Consider the following 25983-nt stretch of genomic DNA (forward strand, 5'->3'; position numbering starts at 1 on the left):
CATAAACTGATTAGAAATAACCATTCGAATATGTGTTCATGTTATTGGGATTCGCTTTTGAACACCATAACGCTGTTGCTGTCTGAATGCTTTGTTATATGTTATGCTGAGGTTTCATCATGTTCAGTGCATGTTGTGTTTTAAGTTCCAGCATGCTGAATATGTTTTGTGTCTGAGTGAGGCTTTATCATGTTGAATGCATGTTGTTGTGGAGGCAGGGGTGTGATCGAGCGCCGATCTGTGGAGAGTGAGGTCCCGGAAAGCTGAGTGGTTAAGGATTTACACCTGTGCTAACACCTGTTTGTATTCCCAGTGAACTGTGACACGGAGATAAAAAGGGAAGAGATGCCGGCAGAAGGGAGAGAGCTGAGCTTCCAGTGGGCGTGTGTGTGCGATTGAGAGCATTCTGCTGAAAAGAAAAGATTTTTGTGTTTGAATAAAGACTGTTCTTTTCGAACGAAGTACGCTGTCTCCCGCTTCCTCATTCCACATAACTTAGGGAGTTGCTACAATGGTTCCGAAACCCGGGACGAGGAAGATCACCGTCATGGAGTCCTCGCCTCTGGCCGAGATCGTCAAAAAAAATTGCTGGCATCCACCAGATGCAACATCAGGCCCTCCTGGAGCTGAGGTCGGAACCACTGTAGCAAATCCCTAAGTTCTCTGAGACGGCGTACTTTGTTCCAAAATACAGTCTCTATTCAAACACAAAAATCTTCGCATTTCAGCAGAACGCTCTCAAACTTGCACACACATGATGGAAGCTCAGCTCTCTCCCTTCTGCCGCCGTCTCCTCCCCTTTTATCTCCATGTCACAGTTCACTGGGAATACAGACAGGTTTTAGCACAGGTGTAAATCCTTAACCACTCTTCCCGGACCTCATTATCCACAGATCGGCGCTCGATCGCACCCCCGCCTCCACAGCTGTGTTTAAGTTTCAGCATGTTGAATGCATGTTGTCTTTGGGTGAAACTGTATCACGTTGGATGCATGCTGTTTTTGGATGAGCTTGATCTTGTTCAATGCATGTTGTGTTTGCTTAAAGCTTTATCGTGCTGTATGCAGATTTTGTTTGAGTTAGGTATTATCATGTTGAATGAAGGTTTACATGTTGAATGCATGTTGTGTTTTGGTGCGAGTGCATACCGCTCAGCAGGGTCCCATTGAAATACAGCCTGTCAGCAGCTCTGCAGGAGACCCTGATTAGACAGACACACACACACGTTGTTTTATATCATGGTTTGAACCTCCCATCGACATAATGTTCTACAATAAATAAACCCCACACCCATGTGTAGTTATTTTGTGTAAACATGATTTAGTCCCTTTTTATGTAGCTGTTTTCCCACAAGGTTGGTTCCCATAATATAGGTTTTTCATACATTTTACTCTCACTGTAGGGGACATGACAAACAAAAGACCACATACACACACACACACACGAGCTGGAGGCGCCAGCTAGAGAGGGAGAGAGACACATGAGGCCGCTGTGTGTGTGTCTGTGTGTTTATGTTTGTTTAAGTTGACTGTTCTGCCAGTTCCCACCTCCTCCTTGCCCATCCTGAACCCCGTTACATTGGTGCCAAAACCCGGGAAGGAGGAGGGATGCGCTGTCGTGGAGTCCTCACCGCTGCTGGCCACTGGGAGTTGGAGGAACCGCTACTGTCCGCCAAGAAGGGGAGGAGCCGTTACCGTCCACCAGGGGTCAGAGTACTCGCCAACATCCGCCAGGTGAGGAGCGGCTGTCGTCCACCAGAGGGCGGAGGAGTGACTGTTCCCACCTCCTCCTTGCCCATCCTGAACCACGTTACACTGAGTTAATGATATTTTCTATTCCCTAAATCTCTCACAAACCTTTTTGCATTTTTACATTTTCATTAAAGCATTTTTTGTATGTAAATAAAGTTGTTTTCATCATGGGGACCCTTGTCTGCTTTCATAAAAATGTCAGATTTAGGGTTTTACTAGGTTTCCAGAATGTAGACAAAATCTGTCCCAAAGCACTGAGTGTAATATACATATGTGTCCTATCTAGTCACTAAACCTGGGAAACTATGAATATGAATATATGGTCAATACATAATTAAAGGTTAGGGCAGTGGTGGCTCAGTGGTTAAGGCTCTGGGTTACTAATCAGAAGGTCAGGGGTTCAAGCCCCACCACCACCAAGATGCCACTGTTGGGCCCTTGAGCAAGGCCCTTGACCCTATCTGCTCCAGGGGTGCTGTATCATGGCTGACCCTGCACTCTGACCCCAGCTTAGCTGGGATAAAAAAAGAATTTCAGTGGAAATGTGTGATAAATAAATATAATTAATTAATTACAATTATAAATACTTTAAAGGAATATTACAGGTTCAATAAAAGTTAAGCTCAGTCGACAGCATTTGTGGCATAATGTTGAATACCACAAAAATTAATTTAGACTCGTCCCTCCTTTTCTTTAAAAAAAAAAAAAGCAAAAAATGAAGGTTACAGTGAAGCACTTACAATGGAAGTGAATGAGGCCAATTTTTGGAGGGTTTAAAGACAGAAATGTGAAGCTTATAATTTGATAAAAGCACTTGCATTAAATATTCTGTTAAAACTCATGTATATTTGAGATTTAAAGTTGTTAAAATCACAATTTTTTATGGGCATTTTAGAATTTATGTCATTGCGTCATCATTACAACGGAGTTGTAAAATTAGTTATAACTTCACATAGAAAAGTAGGGGAAAGCCAAAGCCAAAATCTGGGTTACAGTGAGGCACTTACAATGGAAATTAATGGGGGACAATTTTTGGACGTTAAAATACTCACTTTTTCAAAAGTATATCCACAAGACATAAACAATATGCATGTAAACATGATTTTAGTGTGATAAAATCACTTACCAACCTTTTCTGTGTAAAGTTATAGCCAATTTTACAACTCCGTTGTCATGATGATGCAATTCATTTTTTTAATAATCAATATTATGCCACAAATGCTGTTGCTTAACTTGAATTGAACCCAGAATATTCCTTTAAAACCAGACAAATGTCATTGTGAGCTCTAAGTGAACTGAGCTTTATGGGCATCATAACTCATAAGACACATGTATATTAGCACAGAAATATTCATCAAACGCGCTGTAAATCTCACTATTGAGTGGATTAAACACAAATAATCGCGTCACCTTCAGCCATGGACACTGCTGTAATGTTTCGTAAAAGTGCGATGATACATAAAGACATCAGACGTGCTGCTGCTGTTTGTGCCACTGTTTTCAATGGATCTTAACCCTGTAATAACAAAAACAAAACAATTTAATAGATTTCAATATGAATAGATAAAGCTATTTTTATATTTAAATGTTTGGAAATAATAACTTTTTATATATAAATATACAACTGTATATATGTTTATTTATTTTCATTTAAATAGAATATAATAAACGAAATAAAGCGTGTAGCTTTTATGGATGCATAGCAAAACCGTAGTTTCCAAACACAACTGATGTTACCAGCGACTGAAAACTAAATGTTTTTCATTTCGGTGCGTTCGGAGCAGAAACGGTTGTTTTTTTTGTTTTTTCCGTTCCGGTGTTCCTCAGCCTCCTTTCCAAGTGGTAACCGGTTATAACGCAGTAAAAGAACAGTTAATAACATTCTTTATAAAATGACAGTACTATGTGCTAAGAGTTTGTGATATTCCAGTAGCAGTGCTGCCAGATCTCGCAAGAGAAACAAGCGACCTGGTGTGGAAAAACAAGCTCAAAATAAGGGACTGGGCTCAACCAAAATAAGCACATATTTTATTACCATTTGGGTGCATTATCAGCATAAAACATCGTAACAAGCATATTATACAGTAGCCTATTTAAAACAAATATTTTCAATAAATGTATTCTGTTCATAAAACATGTCCCTAAAATTATTTAAAATATGCACCTGGACATCTAAAATCAGTGAATAATTTGAATCTCTCTCTCTTGCATGCACACACTGCGTGAGCGCATTTGGACTAAAAGTCACTTTAAGCAGGCTGAATTATTCTGGTTTTTGTTTTAAACCCTGTACCCACAGAGAGCACATGCACTGGAGCTAATTAAGTCCTGAATCAACTTCATACTGATTTAATAACTAACATTTGTGAAAACAGAAGGGAGCACACAGTCATTGCCTTTGACTGTTTATCTGCAATGGCCAAAGTAAGGCCTGAATTAAAAATAATAATAATAATAAACTGTATAGATAAACTAATTGTAATTACAGATCTGCTTCTCAGTCAAAACCTATCAGCATCAGATCTGTATTAACGTATTATATCGATCTACATCCACATTGTTCGATTATGGCAAAGAACTGTGTGATGCGAGAAAAACTGAAGTGAGAAGCCTCATTTTTTCAGGAACCAGTATGCGGTGTAATTCTGAAAATTTACAATGATAAATCTTTGGTTTCGGAAAATAAATAAATAAATAAATAAACATTATTGGAATAAAACCAGCATTTAAAAATAAAGTTTTCACTCCGGAACAATTGAAAGGGACTTTGTTCCCGTTTTCGGTTACGTTCTCCACAAGATTTTGTTCCTTTTCGGTTTTATGCACATTCTTTCATTTTGTGTACATTCTTGATAAATGTACACTTTCAAACTATGGTTACCATAGTACATTTTAGTAGGGAATACATTTACAGCAGTATTCACTATTTTGTTTATAATATACAAAATATATGTGCATGCATTGCAAATACAACAGAATGAACTATTTTTTATTGTTTTCACTCAACATGCTGAGTGTGTAAAAACAGTCGTCACTGGTTACTGCTGTGTTGAATTTAGAAGACAAAACACAATCACTTTTCTTTTGGCACTTAAGAGTTCTCGTGTTCTTATAGTATCGTAGAATATGCTGTTTTTTGCATCAATGGGCCAGTGGGAACAGCAGGTAGCAGCAAACATGCTTCACATGGGTGGAAAAAAAGACTGGATTAATTTCTGTACACTTCAGAAAACCAAAGTAAACGAATAACTTTGCAAGTACTAAAATGCAACGATACAACTTCCATCTGTTGAGAAATGTGAACAATACATCTCTGCTGTTCTGTCTTTGAACTCCAGTGTTATGAGGAACAGGTCTCATCCACCTTTAAAACAAACAGAAAAAAGAGTGAGAAAATAGATACGACTACATTTTATGTATTTATGTACAACCGCCCGTCTGCAATTGGTCAGTTAACAGATAGTCCCGCCCCAAACTCATGCCATTGGCTGATCCAGTGTCGCTCTGTCAGGCCAGTCAGTATTCTCATATAATAATATTAGAATGAAATAAAATATAGTAGTCAATGCTGACCTCAGAGAAAGAAGGAAAGTGATGATGGAGAATGTAGGCAGCTCTGACACGCTGCTCTGCTTCACTGTTATACTGAATCGCTTCCAGCAGTGGAACACCATTCATCCTCGTGAACTCCACAAGCACCTGTCAAGAGTAGCAGGGCTTCAGTTCATCGGACTTGTCCAGTGACTGTGAGTGAGCCCATCATAAGCTTCATAAAGTGGGAGAAGGGTTCTTGTTCTGTTCACCTGTGGGCTACTGGATAACAGCATGTGCAGCAACTCCAGGCTCAGAGTCACCACTTCAGGCTCGGCCATCTTCAGTGTGGCACAGAGAGCAGTGAGCAGCCCAGCCTGAATCAACCCAACACAGTATTGTGTGCCATGATAGCCGATATTACCTACAACTCTCAGCACCTGTTTCAAAACAGACAGCATACAGGGAATGAGAGTAAGAACTGAAATAAGGGTGTGTCTGTTAAAATAATGTTGATGTGACAGTGAACATGAGTATTTTGGACCTTAAAAAAATATTGTTCATGTGGTCCATGTGGTGTATATCAAGTGGTTATGCCACTCTGTCAAAACAGTGATTTACTATGAGATTCAGCATCAGAGCATTTAATTATGAATCAGAATCAAACAAGTATCAACAGGGCTCAACAACTGAGACTGTCACTATCGGGCCAGTGTTCTGCATTGAAACCATATCTTACATTCGTTCACCTTGTTCATGTGTATTTATGTCTTGCAAACTAAAACATTTGGTTTTCAGTGGGAAATAGATTTATAAATTTGCAAATTTGTCAGTTAGGTAACATTATATAGTTGGCCTACATTGATGAGGTTTTTACGGAGCTCTTGGGAGGAAGGGGGATTTATTTTCTGAAATACACTGTGTTTCCTCCCAATAAGTTTTGGGTGCACTCGCAATAAACTAAAGGAATATTCCAGGTTCAATACAAGTTAAGCTGAATCGACAGCATTTGTGGCATAATGTTGATTACCCCAAAAGTACATTTCGACTCGTTTCTCCTTTTCTTTAAAAAAAGCAAAAATCTTACAAATGAATAGTGAATGGGGCCAACTCATAAATGATAAAATACTCACTGTTTCAAAAGTATAGCCACAAGATGTAAACAATATTTGTGTTATAATATGATTTTAGTGTGATAAAGTCATTTACTGACCTTTTCTATGCGAAGTTATAGACAATTTTACAGCTTCGTTGTCATGACGACATAATGCCTTAAATCCTAAAACATCCACAACAATGATTTAAACAACTTTAAATCTTAAATGATACACGAGTTTTACCAAAAGATTTAATGTTAATTAATTTTATAAAATTATAAATGTCACATTTCTGTCTTTAAACCCCCTAAAAATTGGCCCCATTCGCTTCCATTGTAAGTGCCTCACTGTAACCAAGATTTTTGCTTTTTTTAAAGAAAAGGAGGGACGAGTCCAAATTAATTTTTGTGGTAATCAACATTATGCCACAAATGCTGTCGATTGAGCTTAACTTGTAATAAAACTGGAATATTCCTCTAACCATAGTTTTACTATAGTAATCTTGTAGTAACCATGTTTTGTTTTTTGGTCCAAAACCCTGGTTCGGATACAATTAATCATGGTTTTACTACAGTAATACTTTACCATGGTAAATGTTGTGGTTACTATGGTATTAACACAAATGCCATGGTTAAACTCTGTTTACTGTAGTCCTACCATGGTTAATTTTCAAAAGGGTTAACCATGATTTTAATATAGTAACCATAGATCAACTGTGGTATCTGTACAAAAACCATAACCACAAAATGTACCATGGTTTTACTACAGTAACAGTATTTTACTGTGGTAAAACCATAGTAATAATACAGGAAAAGTAAAACTATGGTAATAAAAATAATAATCATCCTATCATAAATATGGTTAGCTTTACTGCACTAATGTCATGGTTAATTTGTGGTAAAATTACCATGGTTTAAAAAAAATGGTTACATTTTTACTTGGCACAAAAATGGTTACATGGTGAATGTGGGTTACGGGGCATCATGCACCTATTTTTTTTTGAGGGGGCACCAAGGTCAGCCACCGCAACCCAAATCCAACAAACCCCCTCCAATTAGTATAAATCAAAGGAAACAGTATCACTTTTTTAATAACTCAATAAAAGTCAATAAATGTCTCCCTGTAATGGTTGCATTTGGTTACATTTTATGACATCTTCAGGTGGCTTTACATCACTTTTTTGCAATCTTGTGACCTCTTTTTCACAAGCACTTTCTATAAACACGAGAGGTGGTGCAAAAGGCGCCAGCACAAATGCAAAGATGCCCACAACTGCTTCAGCTCAATAGAGAGTGACAACATGCAGCCTGTCTCTGAATGAGGCAATCCTGTACATTTTGTGTTACGTGTTAAGTGTAAATGATGGCTAATAAAACTAAGAAAATTAACTATATAAAATGTTTTGCATTTGAGTGCAAAAGTGTGTTATTTATCTATAACATATTTTAACCACGAATATGGTCTTAAATGTGGCCACACAATGCACTATACAGGGCTTTTATTGCAACAATTTCAAATACACAACAAACAAGGCACCAAAGCATTATGACAAACATTTCAACTAAGTCAAGCAGACAACAACTTAATGGTCAAAGAGGGGGAAAAAAGAAGAAGAGAAAAAGTGAAAACCCCCCCCATTATTTTTGTAAACCAAAGTTAGGTTATTCCAAGGCTTTCTAATACATTCAGTCATTTAGTGGTATTCTTCTTCTTAATACATCTCACAAATGTACCTGATAAAAAAAAATATTGAAAGCAGGTTGGGTCTTCATAAATGTAGTCTTGTGTATAACATAAATAACCAGCATTGTCTTTGTTTCCCATGATACTGGGATTATCATTGGAAACAAAGATTATTTAGTATATAGGGATTGAGGGTGATCGATCAGAATGTTTTTAAGGGAACTGACTAAAAGCTAAATGCTGGCTGATTAAAGTCAAGTCTGAGTGCTCAATGACACACAGCAGCCGGGAAAAGATCAAATTTTTTTTTTTCTGCGAAGTGTGTGCCGTAAGCGTATCACAAACGCTTCTGCTTCGATCTGTTCTCCCATTGAAAATACAGAACCTGCAGCTACCGAGGGCCCATGAAAAACAGCCTTTCTAACTTAAAGGCTTAATAATTATTGAAAAGGAAAGGATTCACATTGAAATAATATAACAAGCTGCTTTCTTTGATTATTAAGAAAAGAGAGTAAAGACGCCACAAAACCTGTCAAATGCATTTCAGCACCAGAGTAAATGAACAGCGACCGATCAAACAAAAACATAGACAATCTATAAGAATTTAAAAAAAAAAAAAAAAGATTGACTGTTCCACAGAGATCAGACATAGTTGGCAAGCGCTAACTGCACTGAAGTCGATGCAATTAATTATTTTTTATTACCATAACACCACGCTTTTCCTCGCGAACCTGATCTCCGATGCAGCAGTGGACATCGCGTGTAGCGGAACGCATATGACTTGACTGGATTTAGACGTGAATAAAGAATTTGGTCACAGGCATTCGTTTGTACATGCAATAATCATTTAATTTAATTATCAAAGGTGCAAATATGTTTTTGGAAGTTCAAATAATCCATTCAATATCCTCTTGGCTCAAAAATCTGAGGGGCATGTGCTATAGTGAAACCATGGTAAATAATGTGCTGTGGTTTTATTTCAAATACCATAGTTCAGTTGAGGATACTGTAATAAAATCATGGTTTATTGCAAGGGAACCCAAAATAATTGTGAGGGAACATAAAACTGTTTCAGAAAATAAAATTCCCTCTTTGTCCTCTATGAGGCTCCGTAGGTTTTGTCAAAATTGAAATAATGACTTGGAAGCATCAGTTGGAAAAAATCAGGCATGACATGTATTTGATTATTGATTTGTTTTCAGTAAAAACATTCTCCCCCTCCCCCATAAAAGTATGAAAAGTATAAGTAAATATATATATATATATATATATATATATATATATAAAACTAGTCCTTATTGTTAAGCTGCTACAGTTTCCAAAGACAATTTCCAAAAACAACCTTGACATTAAAAATAAACTCTTTACAAAAAATATTTTAGGTTGATAACTTCTTTTAAGGTCAGACTTTATATGTGTAAATTTAATGTCATACACCTCATCATTTTTCTCTTCTGCCAGCCCAATGACATATTTAATTTCATTTTAACCTCATGTATATATGCACACACACTCCTCACCATTGAGTTGATTCCTTTAGAGAAAGACAGAAGCTGAATCAACACAGGAACTAGTTTAAGGAGCAGCAGACCAGAGCAAAACCCGCTGGAACCAGCTGAGAAATATAAATGACATTCTGACAATGGTGTTTTCTCCACTCAAATACTAGTTTATTTTAGTTTGAATATTTATTTTAGTTTTAGTTTGAACTGAAATAATTGGGTAGGAAAATGACATCACATTTTAAATGTGTCCTGCTCACCAGTGAGGTTGTTGAGGGCCCACAGGCTCTCTCTACACAGAGCCGGGTGAGAGTGAAGATAAGCCTGGCTGAAGACACACAGGGTGGCGAGGAGACGAGTGTCCTCTGGCATTACATCACACCCTTTACTCTGGACCAGCAGGTTACCAAGGCAACGCAGGAGAGGCCAAATGAGCTGCAAAGAAAAAAAGTCATGGACCAGAGAGAAGCAGGTATTATTCCTATGAGAGGAAGTTTTTCAGATGATGAGAGTTATCATGTGTGATTTGATGAACCAACGACATCATATTGCTGAAACAAAGGTGTCACTGGTTCAGCTTGAGGGCTGAAGCTATATAAATGTGTATATATATATATATATATATATATATATATATATATATATATATATATATATATATATATATATATATATAGTAATTCTCATTAATTATTCTCAAAGGTGTTTCTCATTAGATTCTTATTATTGAAACACAGTATATTTACAACATACAGTATATTTAAAATATACTATTATTTTTATTACATTTGTTTGTTTGCATTACAGCAGGAATGACATTTTTCTTCATTATTTTGGCAATGAAAACAGTGGCATGTGCCATTAAATTAATATCACAATGCTAAATATATCCTTTATGGACCTAAAAATAGGCTTCATGTCTTATTTTTTTCTCAGGATTCATCAAATGTATTTTAGTAAGGCATTTATTTCTATTTAAATGAAGATCATAATCTAAAATAATTGGAAGCTGATAGTGGATTTTGCCAATACCGATAACTAAGGTGGTGGAAAAGGCATATAAACGATTAATCAGCAGATCATTTTCAAATCAATTAATAGAATGTTAAAATATTTTTAGTCTTTGTTTACTGTTACAGAAGCAGAGTCCAAAATTAATAAAATCCCAGATGAAGTGTATTGTTCAACCAAAACCCCAATAATAACCAGAAAAAGTAAAAATGTGGTCCATAACGTGGGACTTTTAAAAATAAACAAGCCCGAAACACACCGGGGACTCTTATTTTGAAATGACGGTAACTTGGCTATGTTACAAGGCTCTATAGTATTTACCAAATTAAGCTTTTTATAGCCTATATAATCACCAGATGAAGGTATTTGTGTGTATGTTTATATATATATATATATATATATTAACTGACCATTTTTTATGTTCAATTTCAAAAGCTTGTAATAAAGGCTCTGTTTGCTTTACCTCTTTACTTAAATCATTAGTCTAGGTTTTAGCTAACATTAGAAAAAATCTTTTTTTCTCTATCACCTTCCATCACAATATACAGATCTGAAAAGCAGAGGACGCCCCAATGCACCTTCAGTAATCTTGTTAAAAAAAAGCTTTAAAAGCTTGTAATAAAGGCTCTGTTTTCTCAATCTCCCTACTTTTAGTCTTAGATCATTCCACTAGATGGCTGCAAACACTTTTTTCTATCACTTTCTATCACAACATACAGATCTGAAAAGCAGGCGGCACCCGGTTTGTGACTCCACCCATAGACATCCAGTCTTTTTTGGGAAGCCCTGCCCTTTCCCCCATGTTTTGTGGAATATCTCGGCCTCTGAATGGACTACAAATGTGATCTTTGTGTCATTTGGAAGCTAAAAACCTCAGGTTTGCAATAATGTACATCATTCATATTCAAACAATGATTTGTTTATAATACTTTTTTCCTGAACTGCATTTTTTGTTGTGTATTATTTTTTTTAATTTGTTTTGTACAAATCAACCTAAGGTAAGAGCTGATAGAGTTTGTGGCTATTTGGGGCTTATAGAAGCAGTAATAGGAGTAGACATTTTTTTATTCACTTTTTTTATTATTCACAATTTTACTTTCAAACTCTTCTGATGATTATTTGAACAAAATAATCCAATAACTATTTTGCATTATTCACCTTTTTTTTTTTTATGGGTGCACTCAGTAATTTTTTCCCATTAAAAAAGTTTTACTCCTAAAGAAATTAATTGTAATTTCGAAACATATGTATAAAAGCATTACCACTCACATGAGATGAGGACTCTAGTCATATCAGTAACCTTATAAAAACTGTTTTATTCTACATGGGGCAGGGGCGCCCTCATGGGGACGGCCATTTTAGAATCACATGACCAGCTGAATACCACTCAATCTCAATAACCATCTTGTTATTGGACACTTTCACTCTTGGATTAAATTAATCATGACTGATTGTGAATAGTGAATTTCTACAATGGCATCTGGAACTGAAAACTATTGATTTTTAATCATGCTGCATCCACACCACTAGGTGTCACTGTAAATCCAAGATGACACAAAGAAAAAATTACTGAGTGCACCTTTAAAAGGTGTTTATATGTTTATTATAAATCATTTGAACATGACGAACATTTAATAAACATATAATGAACACTGAATTAACAATAAAATAACTTTTGAACAAATGAATATATATTTATTTATTTATTTATTTATTTATTTATTTATTTTTTTAACTTGCGTTTGCATTTGTGTCTGTTGCCAATGAGTGTTTGTGGGTGTCTGTGTGTATGTACTTATATGTAGTGTGTGTGTGTGTGGAGGAGTGTGTGTGTGTGTGAAATTATGAGTATGAGTGTTTTTATAATAACATTTTGACCTTTTCTACAATTTTATGGTGAGGCTTCTCAAAAAAGACTGGATGTCTATGTTCAGAGTTGGGACTCCCATGGCCTTTCAGATCTGTATATTGTGACAGAAGGTGATAGAGAAAAAAATCGTTTTGTTTTTTTAGTGTTAGATGGCAACTTGAACGATTTAAGACCAAAAGTAGAGAGATAGAACAAACACAACCAGTATTAAAAGCTTTTGAAATTGAACATTAAAATGGTAATTTTTTGTTTTAGTAGGGAATTTTTTGTAGCTTTGTGTATAAATACATGAAATGTAAAAAAATTACATTGCCAGGTTCAGATCACCTCTGTGGAGCTAAAGTTAAGTTGATGTAAAAGTTGATGCTAAAAATTCAAAAGGAGTCAAATTGACCCATAAGACCAAGGAAGCATTCATTCGTTTAGCTTTTTTCCCCCACATATGAATATACTCAAGTTCGAGATTGATTGAAAGATTGATTAATGACTGAAATTCATTGGTTGTTGCTATATTGGGAAACACTTTAATACGATACTGATGTGTTTTTCTTGACCAAGGCAGTTGGCTCAAAAATGTAAATGCTTTATACTACTGAAAAATTGAGTGCCTTGCAGTATGTACAGTATATACAGTATGTTTGTGAAGTGGGCAATGTATATCTCTGTGATGATGACTGACCAGCTCCATTCCATCCACAAGGTTTCCTCGAGCAACAGCACCTCCTAGTGTTACTAAGACAGCAGTGCACTGTGAGAGGGCCCCTTGAGCAAGCAGCATTGAGTGATCCACATCACTGCAAACCAGAACATCAGTGTCATATGAAAGGAGAATTTATGTAATCTAAAAGAATAGAACAATATGTTAAAAACAGGTTTAAAACAATTCTCCATTATTTTCTGGCAATGTTGAGAAACAAGCTTTAATGAACGAAGAAAAGGCCACCACACCTGCTGACTAAATAGTGCAAACACCACGCGCACTCAATTGCTGCTCCAAACCCAAACTCTGCATCTGGAGTCAACGCTGAGATCAAATGAGGGATTATTCCACAGGCCATGACTGCTCTGAGGGGTGTAAAATAAAATACAACACAATACAAGATCACGTTATTTGTCGAGAACCACAGTATTTAATTATATTACATCATATCAGTTTCAGTTTGCTTGCAGTTTGCAGTTAAACAGACTTCAGACGTACTTCAGACTAACATGATATGTTAATGAAACACATGAGGAAGATAATTTACAGGATGATTTGTTCAGCAGCATCTCTGGCCTGCAGCAACTGGTATAAAGTGAAGCCAATGGCCTCCACCACAGCAAGGTTATACCTCTGATTCTAGAAAGGAGAAAAAAATCAAATAAAAAGTTTTTGTTGAGGTGAATCCAGCAGAAGCTCTCTCACTTCAGCTCAGAGGAACACTGATTGGATGTTGAGCACCTACAGACCACATACAACATTTAAGTTTTTAATGCAGCTTCTGATTTAAACCTTGAGGTGATGATGTATTGTTAGCAAACTAAATGTAAACATACCTGAAAGCAGTTTGTCAGGGCAGAAAGAATTCCCTGAGCCAGGAGCTTCTCTCTAACTAAAGCGCTGTCAGGACACAGGTTTCCTAGAGTGTATAAACAGAGTTCCTAAAGGAAAACAGACAGAAGAGAAAAAGCTCAATGAAGTCTACTGTATCCCTCTGATACTGACTTTAAAGCAAGCTAGCCACTGACCGTCAGCTTAGTGCTCTGACCAGAGAGGTAGGTGAGGAGATACGGGCCAGCAGGCAGACAGGCCTGACCAACGCTGGGGTGAGGAGAGTGAGACAGCTCATGGAGACAACATGCTGCTTCCAGCTGACACTGGGCATTATGACCACTGAGCTGCCCCACCAAGATATGCATACTGTTCACTGATCTAAAGAAAAACATACACAAACTTCTTTTAGCACTGCATCCGTGAGTATCTGGGCTTTACAATCCAGTTAACAGGGAAATCACAGTGTTCATACAGCAAACTGGAATATTATAAACATCAATTCTAAAACATTAATGTTGGCTTAACGAAATAATTTTTAAAATAGTTTTAAAAGTTTAAAAACTACTTGTTGACAGTTGGGGTTTGAATTAAGGAGCATTTCGTTGGCCGTTTGAACATTCCATCATTGTAAGTCTATGGGATTGTTCTGATTTTTGATGTTCCACTGTATGAAAACCGTAAGTCCCGACAGAGACTATTTAGCAAAGATGGGACACTTCTATTAAAATGAATGGGAGAAATTCGAACGCTCAACTAAGAAGCTACAATGGTCAACAGATGTAGAAAGGAAGTCCCGCCTTACAGTTAAAAGAGCCAATCACCTTTTAGATACAGACATCACCTGTCAATCAACTCGAGAACGCGCATGCGCATTAGCTGTACAAGCCGGGAAAATGTAGTTTTTTAGCGGAATATGAGGTAAAAACAAATCACAATTTATGATTACAGTATTGTCAGATTTTATTGCTGATTTGATATGTTCTTTTTTTTTTTCTCCCCTTTTCTCCCCAATTTGGAATGCACTCTAAGTCCTCATGGTGGCGTAGTGACTCGCCTCAATCTGGGAGGCGGATGATGAATCTCAGTTGCCTCCGCGTCTGAGACCGTCAGTCCGCGCATCTTATCATTTGTCTTGTTGAGCATGTTACCGCGGAGACGTAGCGCGTGTGGAGGCCCACGCTATTCTCCGCAGCATCCACGCACAACTCACCACACGCCCCTCCGAGAGCAAGAACCACACATTATAGCGACCACGAGAAGGTTACCCCATGTGACTCTACCCTCCCTAGTAACCGGGCCAATTTGGTTGCTTAGGAGACCTGGCTGGAGTCACTCAGCACACCCTGGATTCGAACTCGCGACTACAGGGGTGGTAGTTAGCGTCTTTAAAAGCTTCCTCAAGCCAACATAATAATACATTTTCAATATTCTTCTCACTAAGATCTTGGTATTAGTATCATTTTAAGTTACTATTAAGGAACATTAAACATATAGTGAGTTCCAAAAACTTGAAACTGTAGTTTCAAAAAGTGAAACATAATTTGTAGTTTAGTTTGGGTGTTATATGGGTTGTGTTTTTTGCAGGGACTAAAAACAGTTCAAGGAACAAAAATGAAAACAGGAATGAAATCTCTTTCAATTGTTCCTGAGTGAAAACATTATTCTGAAATGCTGGTAACCGGTTAATAACTGGTTAATTTTGTTCCAAAATTTATTTCATGAAACAAAAGACCAGAGAGTTTATCACAGTACATTTTCAGAATTAAACCCCTTCCTGTTGCCTGAAAAAAAATTAGGCCTCTCTCTTTTCAGTAGAACATAAGCATGTGTTTTAAATCTGAAGGACACCACTAGTTTAAAAAAATATAAAAACATTTGGCCCGCTAAAGGTGACATTTAGTCCAAACGCACAGCGTGTGTGTGTGTGTGTGTGTGTGTGTGTGTGTGTGTGTGTGTGTGTGCGTGCGTTTGCTTGCAGGAGAAAGAGATTTAGGATATGAATTGATTTTATGTGGCCAAATGAATATTTGAAATATTTTTCTGGATATATTTAATATTAAGAATACATTTATGGAAAAGAAGTTACTTTATATAGGCAACTGTATGCTATGCTTGATATGATTTCAATCCTGAAAATTCCCCCACATGGGAACAAAACTTAATCGCTTATTTTTTGCTTATTTTGGAGGCAAGTGCCTAATTTTGAGCTTGTTTTCCCAAAACAGGTCACTTGTTTCTCTTGTGAGATCTAAAAACACTGCAACTGGTATATCACCCACCCTTAGCACAAAGTAATGTAATTTTAATAAACAATGTTATTAACCATTATTTTATTTCATTCTAACCGGTTACCATTTGGAAAGGAGTCTGCGGAACGCCGGAACCAGAAAAAAAAAAAAAAATACAGTTCCCTTACGACTCAGTACACTTGGCACTGCGTTTATTAACGCATATAGGGAGTGCCTTCTTACATGACCTAGTTGAAACCTCTCTACAATAATGGCAATATTCTAATATTGGCTATGGTGTTTGAGCCCCGCCTGTTTTGGTGCGAAAGTCTCCGTTATAAAAACAGGTGCACAAACACCATTTCCTCAGAATTTCTTCCTTCACGCCGTCGATATACACGAGTCAGTGGGCGGAATCTTCACGGCAACGAGAAGACTCTCCGTTCCCCTGCAGTGCTCCAGCGAACATCACTACACCTCGCCGCTTGACGCTTCACTGGTGAACGGGCCTCAGCATCCTGATTCCCCGCAGTGCTTCGGCAAGTGTTGTGTATCCTTACAAAACAATTGTATGTTGTGCATTGTATATTGTGTGATATAAATGTATATTTATTTATATATTTATATATCTAAAAGAGTCACTTACGTGTTCGTGTCTTTTTAAAGATGTCGTTCCATTAGCGTTCCTTGTGTGAGAGGCACATCCTGCATTAGATCAGCATGAGAGCTGCGTTTACTGTCTGGGCCGAGTCTCAAGACACTTCACTCACGAATCACCCTCGTTCTGAGGGACGATTCAGCCTCAAGCGCCCTCCCAACCGCTTCTTCTGTGATATCCGAGGATTCAAATGAGGAGGCATGGCAGGGCCGCAAAGTCGAGCAGGATGAATTTGAGGTGGTCCTCGTACCGGCACATGCCCCACGAGCCCCTCAATCTCCACTAAGTGCATGTTTTCCGATACGCTATGAGCGAGATGAGCTCCAGCCCTCTGAAAGAGCGCGCAGCCTTGTCTCGTTCAGCAGTTCTGACGCTGGGGATGATAATGACGATGTCATGTCTCTCGCTGCATCAGGCAAGTGGTCAGTGGATGTTGCTGCCACCCCTCCCCCCAGTGAGGACAAGGAGTGTGCATGCGCCACTGACAGGGAGATGCTCTGCATCCTTACAAGGGTGGTCGAAGAGCTTAACCTTGAGTGGTCTCCCCCAGAGGAACCTAAACAGTCTCACCTCGATGAATGGTTCCTGCAGTCCGGACGTGATCAAGCGGCTGCGTTCCACAAATCTGCCCCATTCTTTCCCGAAGATCATAACGAACGGTCTAAGTCCTGGTGTGCCCTTCTCAACACTCTCGCGCAGTAACACCATCCTCTCTAATGTGGATCACGGGGAAGAAAACAGTTATGCCCAACTACCCCCTGTGGAGGAGGCGGTAGCGGCACACCTCTGCCCAGCAAGTAACAGGACATGGAAATCACGCCCCATACATCCTTCCAAGCTGTGTCGACAAACGTCCGCACTGGCTGGAGAAGCTTACTCAGTGGCAGGACAAGCTGGATCAGCACTCCACACAATTGTGGTGCTCCAGGTATTTCAAGCCAAGCTCCTTGAGCAAATGGACGAGCAAGGCTTTGATCCAGAGACATTCAAAGAGCTCCGCACTGCTACAGACTTAGCGTTGTATGCCACAAAAGTCACTGTGCAGGCCATCGGCAAGTCCATGGGCAACCTGGCAGTTCTGGATTGACATAAATGGCTGACCCTCACAGAAATGAGTGATAGGGAAAAAGCCACTCTGTTGGATGCTCAAGTGTCTCCAGCAGTTCTGTGAATAAGTTTGCTGAGCATTACGTCGCGACTCAGCAGCAGTCACAGGCTATTAGACACTTTATGCCCAAACGGAGTACAACACAGCTGGATCGCCCTCACTCTTTTTCAAGCCAGAGCCCGACTAAATGCCCCATACCTGCAGCCACCGCTTCCCTGTGGTGAACAACGCATTATATCATACCGTGAACAAACCAAATTGCCCTCTGTCCCATTACGCGGACGTGTGGCGAGCCCGAACGGGTATTTCAGAATGGGTGCAAAAAACGATCGAACATGGTTATACGATCCAATTTGCACGCTGGCCACCCTGTTTCAATGTCGTTCTGTCTTCCATGGTTTCGTCCGAAGACGCACCAGTGTTAGGAGCCAAAATACACAATCTTCTCGTGAAAAGTGCGATAGAGGTTGTGCCAAATTGTCGAGCCCAAAAAGGGTTTTACAGCCATTATTTTCTTGTCCCAAAGAAAGACGGCAGGCTTCGGCCAATCCTGGATCTGAGACATTTGAATCGCATACTCACAAAGTGGCCATTCAAAATTATTACTCAGAAAAGGATCTTATCGCATGTACGCACACAAGATTGGTTTGCGTCTGAAGGATGCGTACATTCATATCCAAATTTGTACGGCATCGCAGGATGTTTTTGAGATTCGTGTTCATTCATGTTCACATCAACTGCCTAGAGCTATCGGCTGTATTCATAGCCTTAAAGGCTTTTCAGTCAGAAATAGCAAACTGTCATGTCCTGGTTCATTCAGACAACATGAGTTGTGGCATATATAAACCGCCAAAGTGGAATTCATTCACCGCCACAGTTGAGACTGACGCGTAACCTCCTCCTATGGAGCGAGCATCATCTCCTCTCCCTGAGAGCGACAAATGCTACAGGCAGCCTGAATTACAGTGCTGACCTATTGTCACACCAAGGGGTGATACCGGGCAAATAGAGACTTCATCCTCAAACTGTATTGAGGATTTGGGAAATATTCGGCAAAGCAGAAATCGATCTATTTGCCTCAGTGGGGAATACCCACTGTCGCCTCTGGTACTCAAAGTCCCAAGCCCAGCTGGGAGCAGACACGATGGCCCACAAATGGCCGGTGAAACGCAAATATACATTTCCCCCGGTGTGCCTGATTCACACTGTCATATGAAAATGGCCCAACCAGCAATGGTTCCCGGAAATGATAGAGATGCTGTACAGCTCGCCATGGGAAATACCGCAGAGGAGGGATCTCCTCTCTCAGGTGCAAGGCACAATCTGGCACCCCCAGCCCAAGCTGTGGAACATGCATGTGTGGTCCCTGAACGGAGCATACTAAACGCACCAGAACTGACACATTCAGTCATGAACACCATTTTGCAGGCCAGAGTGCCGTCCACGAGATGCCTCTACGCACTAAATGGAATGTGTTCACTGACTGGTGTCTCTCACATGGCAAAGACCCAGTAAACTGCCCCATACATGAAATTCTCATATTTCTTTTTGAGCGAAGACTCACTCCATCAATGCTCAAAGTGTATGTGCCGACTATATCTGCGTATCACGCACACTAAGCCGGCGCCACTATAGGCAAGCTTGATTTAATTATAAAGTTCCTTAAAGGAGCAAGACGATTGGGAGGCCTGGGTAGCTCAGTGAGTAAAGACGCTGACTACCACCCCTGGAGTTCGCGAGTTCGAATTCAGGGCATGCTGAGTGACTCCAGCCAGGTCTCCTAAGCAACCAAATTGGCCCGGTTGCTAGGGAGGGTAGAGTCACATGGGGAAACCTCCTCGTGGTCGCTATAATGTGGTTCGCTCTCTGAGTTGTGCATGGATGCCGCGGTGGATGGCGTGAAGCCTCCACACACGCTATGTCTCCACGGTAACGTGCTCAACAAGCCACGTGATAAGATGCGTGGGTTGACTGTCTCAGACATGGAGGCAACTGAGATTCATCCTCCACCACCGGGATTGAGGTGAGTCACTACACCACCATGAGGACTTAGAGCGCATTGGGAATTGGACATTCCAAATTCGGAAAAAGCAGAAAAAAGGTTTAAAAAAAAGAAAAAAAGAAAAAGGAGCACGACGATTAAACCCACCTCGACCGGCTACAGTCCCGCCTTGGGACATAACTTTAGTCCTAAAAGCTCTCGTAGGGCCCCCCTTCGACTTGATTTGTGCATGCTCTCCGTTAAGACCGCACTACTGCTTGCTCTGACCTCAGTAAAACGGGTCGGTGACCTGCATGCACAATCAATCGAAAATTCATGTCTGTAGTTTGGCCCTGGTCTTTCAAAAGCCACTGTCAAACCCAAAAAAGGCTATGTGCCTAAGGTCCTAACCATGCCCTTAAGAGCACAGGTGGTTCACCTTCATGCCTTCTTCCCTCCTCCGTTTAATTCGGATGAGGAACAATCATTGCATTTGTTATGCCCTGTGCGGGTGCTACACACATACTTTGAGCATACACGCTAGTTTAGACTGTCTGATCAGCTCTTTATATGCTATGGAGGACGCATGAAAGGAATGTCCATCTCCAAGCAAAGACTTTCTCACTGGTTTGTCGATGCAATTGCCCTGGCTTATGAGTCGCAGGGTAAGACTTGCCCAATTGGTGTTAAAGCACACTCAACTAGAGCCATGGCCTCCTCATGGGCATGGAGGAATGGTGTGTCCTTACAAGACATATGTTTGCAGCAGGATGGTCTTCTCAAAACACATTTGCAAGATTTTACAACCTAGACGTAACGTCTTTCTCTTCACAAGTCCTCTCTGTTTAGAGCGCTTGCTATTCATCGGCCAAATATATATTCTTATGCTCACAACCGCCTGCATTCACGTCATTGTAATTTACCATAATTCACAAGCACTTACATTATAAATAAACTCCCTTCCCGACTGGGTTCGTGAAGGAGTTAATTCATACTATATGACTATAGCTCATATTTTCATTCTGAGTGCTCCCCTCCTGGCCCAACACGAGGGTCACTCACTGCGGCATACTCATGTCGGTCACCTTCCCACGAGACTGCGGCATCATGCTTCCTTTCTGGGAGGTTATGTCGTTTAATGTGGCGTGATGGGATTCTGTTCCCCATATGCGTTAATAAACGCAATGTCAAGTGTACTGAGTCATAAGGGAACGTCTCAGTTACGTACGTAACCTCAGTTCCCTGAGACGAAGGGAACGAGACATTGTGAACACTAGCCACACTACAAGACTCAGAGTTCTTGAGGCACGAGCGATGCACTCCTTGTTCTCAGTCAGAAATTCTGAGGAAATGGTGTCTGTGCACCTGTTTTTAATAGCGGACAGTTTTACGCCAAAACAGGCGGGGCTCAAACACCATAGCCGATATTAGAATATTGCCATTATTGTAGAGAGGTTTCAACTAGGTCATGTAAGAAGGCACTCCCTATATGCGTTAATAAACGCATGTCTTGTTCCCTTCGTCTCAGGGAACTGAGGTTATGTAAGTAACCGAGACGTTTCCGCTCAGAGCAAACCGAAATGAAAAACATTTAGTTTTAAGTCCCTGGTTTTTTTAAATGAAAATAACATGGCTTTCAGAGTATGAGTGCATCTTGCATTTAAGATAAAACAAGCAATTCAAAGAAAATCTAATGAAATCAGTCAAGAAAATATCCAGGTCATATTTCACCCCAAAATAAAAACATTAATAAATAATAAAAGCACAATAAAAAAGTGCTATAAAACAACAACAACAACAAGAACAATAATAATAATAATAATAATAATAATAATAATAAATTTAATTTAGAAAATGAAGCATAATTTTATAAGCATTAGGATTTGTTTTGCTTTTTACAATGTTTTCGTGACAATTAAAGGAATATTCTGAGCTCAATGCAAGTTAAGCTCAATCGGCAGCATTTGTGGCATAATGTTGATTACCACAAAAATTTATCTTTAGAAAAAAAGCAAAAATCAAGGTTACAGTGAAACACTTACAATGGAAGTCAATGGGGACAATATTTGGAGGTTATAAGGGCAGAAATGTGAAGCTTATAATTTTATAAAAGCACTTACATTAAGGGGGCTTTCACACTGGGCACGTTTGCTGTGGTCCGATTCCGAGTGCGATTGTTCCCGGTGCCCCCTGCAGCGTTGGTCTGGTTTCACACTCACTTGAGTCTATCAAACCCCGGTCCATTTGCGTTCATCTTATGTCATCACAAACATGCATGGAGAACACAATGCGACTCATCATACTTTTTTGTTTTTTTGTTATTTTGGTGCCATTATGCACAGCAGAGTGAACGACAACTGTGTATATGTGCGCTTCATGGTGTAACTCATCAGATGTCTAGGGGAAGGTGGCTTGCTGCTGCTCGCAAATGGCGTTTTTTGAGGAGACAGCTGATTGCAAGGAATTCATTTGCATCTTTGTTTACACTGCACGCTTACGCTCATTTCCAATGTGAAGTTATCACCACTGTCATCTCCTATTATACCCTATATTTATAACCTAAAATAGTATTTATAAGGTGTATAGATAGATAGATAGATAGACAGACAGACAGTATTTATAGTGTTGTATGTCATTGTGGTGTCATTACTTTTTTGAGACTTTCAGGAATGTGTGGCTCCTTATGTGTTGTCAAAACTAATGATGCGGTCATCGGCTAAAACGCATGTGCAGGTTACTTTATTTCCGGAATGAGTGCACACCCGAGTCAGAATTGCTTTCACATTCACGCGAATCGCACTACAGTTCCATTGCAACCAAACTCAGACCACTCCTACAGGTAGTCTCGGGTTCAGTACCACGGTGCGCTCCCCGGTCCGCATGACAGCTTTCACATTACCAATTTTTCATGCAAACCACGCTCTGTTTTGAACTAAACTGCCAGTGTGAAAGCACCCTAATTATTCTGTTAAAACTCATGTATTATTTGAGCTGTAAAGTTGTTTAAATTGTCATTTTAGGGTTTGTTGACATTACATCATCATGGCAACCAAGTTGTGAAATTGTATATAACTTTGCAAAGAAAAAGTAAGTACTTTAAGTGATTTTTTCACACTAAAATCACGTTAACACACATCTTATTAATGTCTTTTGACTATACCTTTGAAAAAGTTAGTATTTTAAAGGGATAGTTCACCCAAAAATGAAAATTATCTCATCATTTACTCACTCTTATGCCATCCCAGATGTGAATGACTTTCTTTCTTCTGCTGAACACAAATGAAGATTTTTAGAAGAATATTTCAGCTCTGTAGATCCATGTAATGCAAGTGGATGGTGACCAAATCTTTATAGCTACAAAAATCACAAAAATGACACATAAAAGAAATCCATGAGACTCCAGTGGTTAAATCCATATATACTGAAGCGATCTGATATGTGTGTGAGAAACAGAACAATATTTAAGTTCTATTTTATTGTAAATTTACACTTTCACATTCAGCCACCTACTGGTTGGGGCTGGTCAAAGGTGGAGATTTTTTGTAAAAAAAGGACTTAAATATTGATCTGTTTCTCACCCACACTTATCATATCACTTCTGAAGACATGGATTAAACCACTGGAGTGAAACCACTTTTATGCTGTCTTTATGTGATTTTTGACTTTCTGAGTTCTGGTCACCATTCACTTGCATTGTGAGGACCCACAGAGCAGAAATATTCTTCTAAAAATCTTTGTTTGTGTTCAGCATAAGAAACAAAGTCATACACATCTGGGATGGCATGAGAGTGAGCAAATGATGAGAGAACTTTCATTTTTGGGTGAACCATCCCTTTAACGTTTACGGATTGGCCCCATTCACTTCCATTGTTAGTGAAGGGAGAGTCTAAATTAAATTATGTGCTAATCAGTATTATGCCACAAATGCTGTGGATTGAGTTTAATTTATATTGAACTAGGAATATTCCCTTAAACAGTTTTTCCCCACCTAATTCTCATTACTGTAATAAAAAATAAAAATAAAAAAAATCATATTTAAACATAAATCTTGATAATTAATTATTAATAAACAAATAAATATACGTCTCATTTAATTTTCTTCATGAAAAATCCTCTAGGGTGAAATATATCTCTGACGTGTTTTTGTGAGATTCCTCCATCACCTTTAAAGTAAGATTTGTAGCCTTGATCAAAGTGTAATCATAAAATAAGTACAAATAAGCTCTGAAGTTATACTTAATGAATGTGAGTTGTGTGTCAGGGTTTCTTAGTGCTTTTCTTAAAGATGCCAGAGGAGCGGCCTTCTCCTCGCCACCACACTGGACTCCACGTATCAGCTCTCTGACCTTATGTTATAGAAACACAACACACATTATAGTTTGATGAGGAAGAGCTGTCTTCCTCTTCTATACATGCAGTACATGAGCATCTCTCAGGTGGTGAGTTACCTGTTCAGGTGACAGAGGGGCGGAGCCTGTTTCCACAGATTCTTCATCTTCATCTTCATCATCCACATTCTGCAGGAGTCTCTTACTGATGAGCTGTCTGTCTCTCCTCGCCTGTCTAAGTGCTGTGAAAGAATTTACACATTAATAACATATAATATACATTCAAATTCATAGAAGCTTGATGCAATATATAAAGTGGGCATAAGAGGACACAGTAAATGTGACATACAGGCTGAGGAACAGTCAAACACACACTCCCACCTTTCTCAAACTCTCTTTTCTTCAGTTTAAGCTCCTCCAAATCATTGGCAGATCGGCTTGCTTTATGGCGGATGCTTTTCAGTCTCCACATCTGTTATGATCTCCACGTTTAGTTCTCTTTTTTTAAATGTGCGATTAGCGTTCTACTTTAATGCAATAGTTTGATCTCTATCACTTGGATGTATGCATAATAAAGACGTTTACGCTCATCAAATATTTAGAGCCACTGTCAGGTTGCTGTGGACGTTTTATTGATATGTGAACTGAGAAACCAGTTTTCCAAAATAAAAGTTCCCTATGTACAGGCCAAGTGCCAAAGATTCCTTATCTACAGGTACATCTCAATAAATTAGAATGTCGTGGAAAAGTTCATTTATTTCAGTAATTCAACTCAAATTGTGAAACTCGTGTATTAAATAAATTCAATGCACACAGACTGAAGTAGTTTAAGTCTTTGGTTCTTTTAATTGTGATGATTTTGGCTCACATTTAACAAAAACCCACCAATTCACCATCTCAAAAAATTAGAATACATCATAAGACCAATAAAAAAAACATTTTTAGTGAATTGTTGGCCTTCTGGAAAGTATGTTCATTTACTGTATATGTACTCAATACTTGGTAGGGGCTCCTTTTGCTTTAATTACTGCCTCAATTCGGTGTGGCATGGAGGTGATCAGTTTGTGGCACTGCAAGGTGGTATGGAAGCCCAGGTTTCTTTGACAGTGGCCTTCAGCTTATCTGCATTTTTTGGTCTCTTGTTTCTCATTTTCCTCTTGACAATACCCCATAGATTCTCTATGGGCTTCAGGTCTGGTGAGTTTGCTGGCCAGTCAAGCACACCAACACCATGGTCATTTAACCAACTTTTGGTGCTTTTGGCAGTGTGGGCAGGTGCCAAATCCTGCTGGAAAATGAAATCAGCATCTTTAAAAAGCTGGTCAGCAGAAGGAAGCATGAAGTGCTCCAAAATTTCTTGGTAAACGGGTGCAGTGACTTTGGTTTTCAAAAAACACAATGGACCAACACCAGCAGATGACATTGCACCCCAAATCATCACAGACTGTGGAAACTTAACACTGGACTTCAAGCAACTTGGGCTATGAGCTTCTCCACCCTTCCTCCAGACTCTAGGACCTTGGTTTCCAAATGAAATACAAAACTTGCTCTCATCTGAAAAAAGGACTTTGGACCACTGGGCAACAGTCCAGTTCTTCTTCTCCTTAGCCCAGGTAAGACGCCTCTGACATTGTCTGTGGTTCAGGAGTGGCTTGACAAGAGGAATACGACAACTGTAGCCAAATTCCTTGACATGTCTGTG

At 39.1% G+C, this 25983-nt stretch overlaps 1 protein-coding gene across 2 annotated transcripts; it reads right to left on the reverse strand.

The window, feature by feature from the left end:
• Positions 1 to 3294: 3294 nt before the first annotated feature.
• On the reverse strand, positions 3295 to 25029 carry LOC127418033 (transmembrane and coiled-coil domain-containing protein 6-like). Of its 2 annotated transcripts, XM_051658359.1 has the most exons (13): positions 24663 to 25029; positions 24402 to 24523; positions 24190 to 24299; positions 14173 to 14356; positions 13981 to 14085; positions 13692 to 13783; positions 13393 to 13509; positions 13124 to 13238; positions 9824 to 9998; positions 9582 to 9676; positions 5554 to 5721; positions 5324 to 5449; positions 3296 to 5114 (listed from the first exon to the last, which is right to left on the reverse strand). In XM_051658359.1, exons 1-13 carry the CDS (start codon positions 24751 to 24753, stop codon positions 5091 to 5093), a joined length of 1524 nt encoding a protein of 507 aa, XP_051514319.1. In that variant the 5' UTR covers positions 24754 to 25029; the 3' UTR covers positions 3296 to 5090. The 2 variants fall into 2 exon arrangements, with proteins under 2 accessions (XP_051514320.1, XP_051514319.1); XM_051658360.1 differs by lacking the exons at positions 13981 to 14085; positions 14173 to 14356 and having other exon boundaries at positions 3295 to 5114; positions 13643 to 13783.
• Positions 25030 to 25983: the final 954 nt, after the last annotated feature.

This window comes from Myxocyprinus asiaticus, chromosome 27 (genome assembly GCF_019703515.2).
Source record: "Myxocyprinus asiaticus isolate MX2 ecotype Aquarium Trade chromosome 27, UBuf_Myxa_2, whole genome shotgun sequence".
Taxonomy (NCBI): domain Eukaryota; kingdom Metazoa; phylum Chordata; class Actinopteri; order Cypriniformes; family Catostomidae; genus Myxocyprinus; species Myxocyprinus asiaticus.

Excerpts from the sequence above, each read along its gene's own strand:
- LOC127418033 (XM_051658359.1), bottom strand. The coding sequence starts at position 24,753 with ATGTGGAGACTGAAAAGCATCCGCCATAAAGCAAGCCGATCTGCCAAT. Across the intron at positions 9,999-13,123 it reads TTGTGGATGGAATGGAGCTG|CTCATTTGGCCTCTCCTGCG; the intron begins GTCAGTCATCAT and ends TTTTCTTTGCAG. Across the intron at positions 5,450-5,553 it reads TGTTATCCAGTAGCCCACAG|GTGCTTGTGGAGTTCACGAG; the intron begins GTGAACAGAACA and ends TACTCTTGACAG.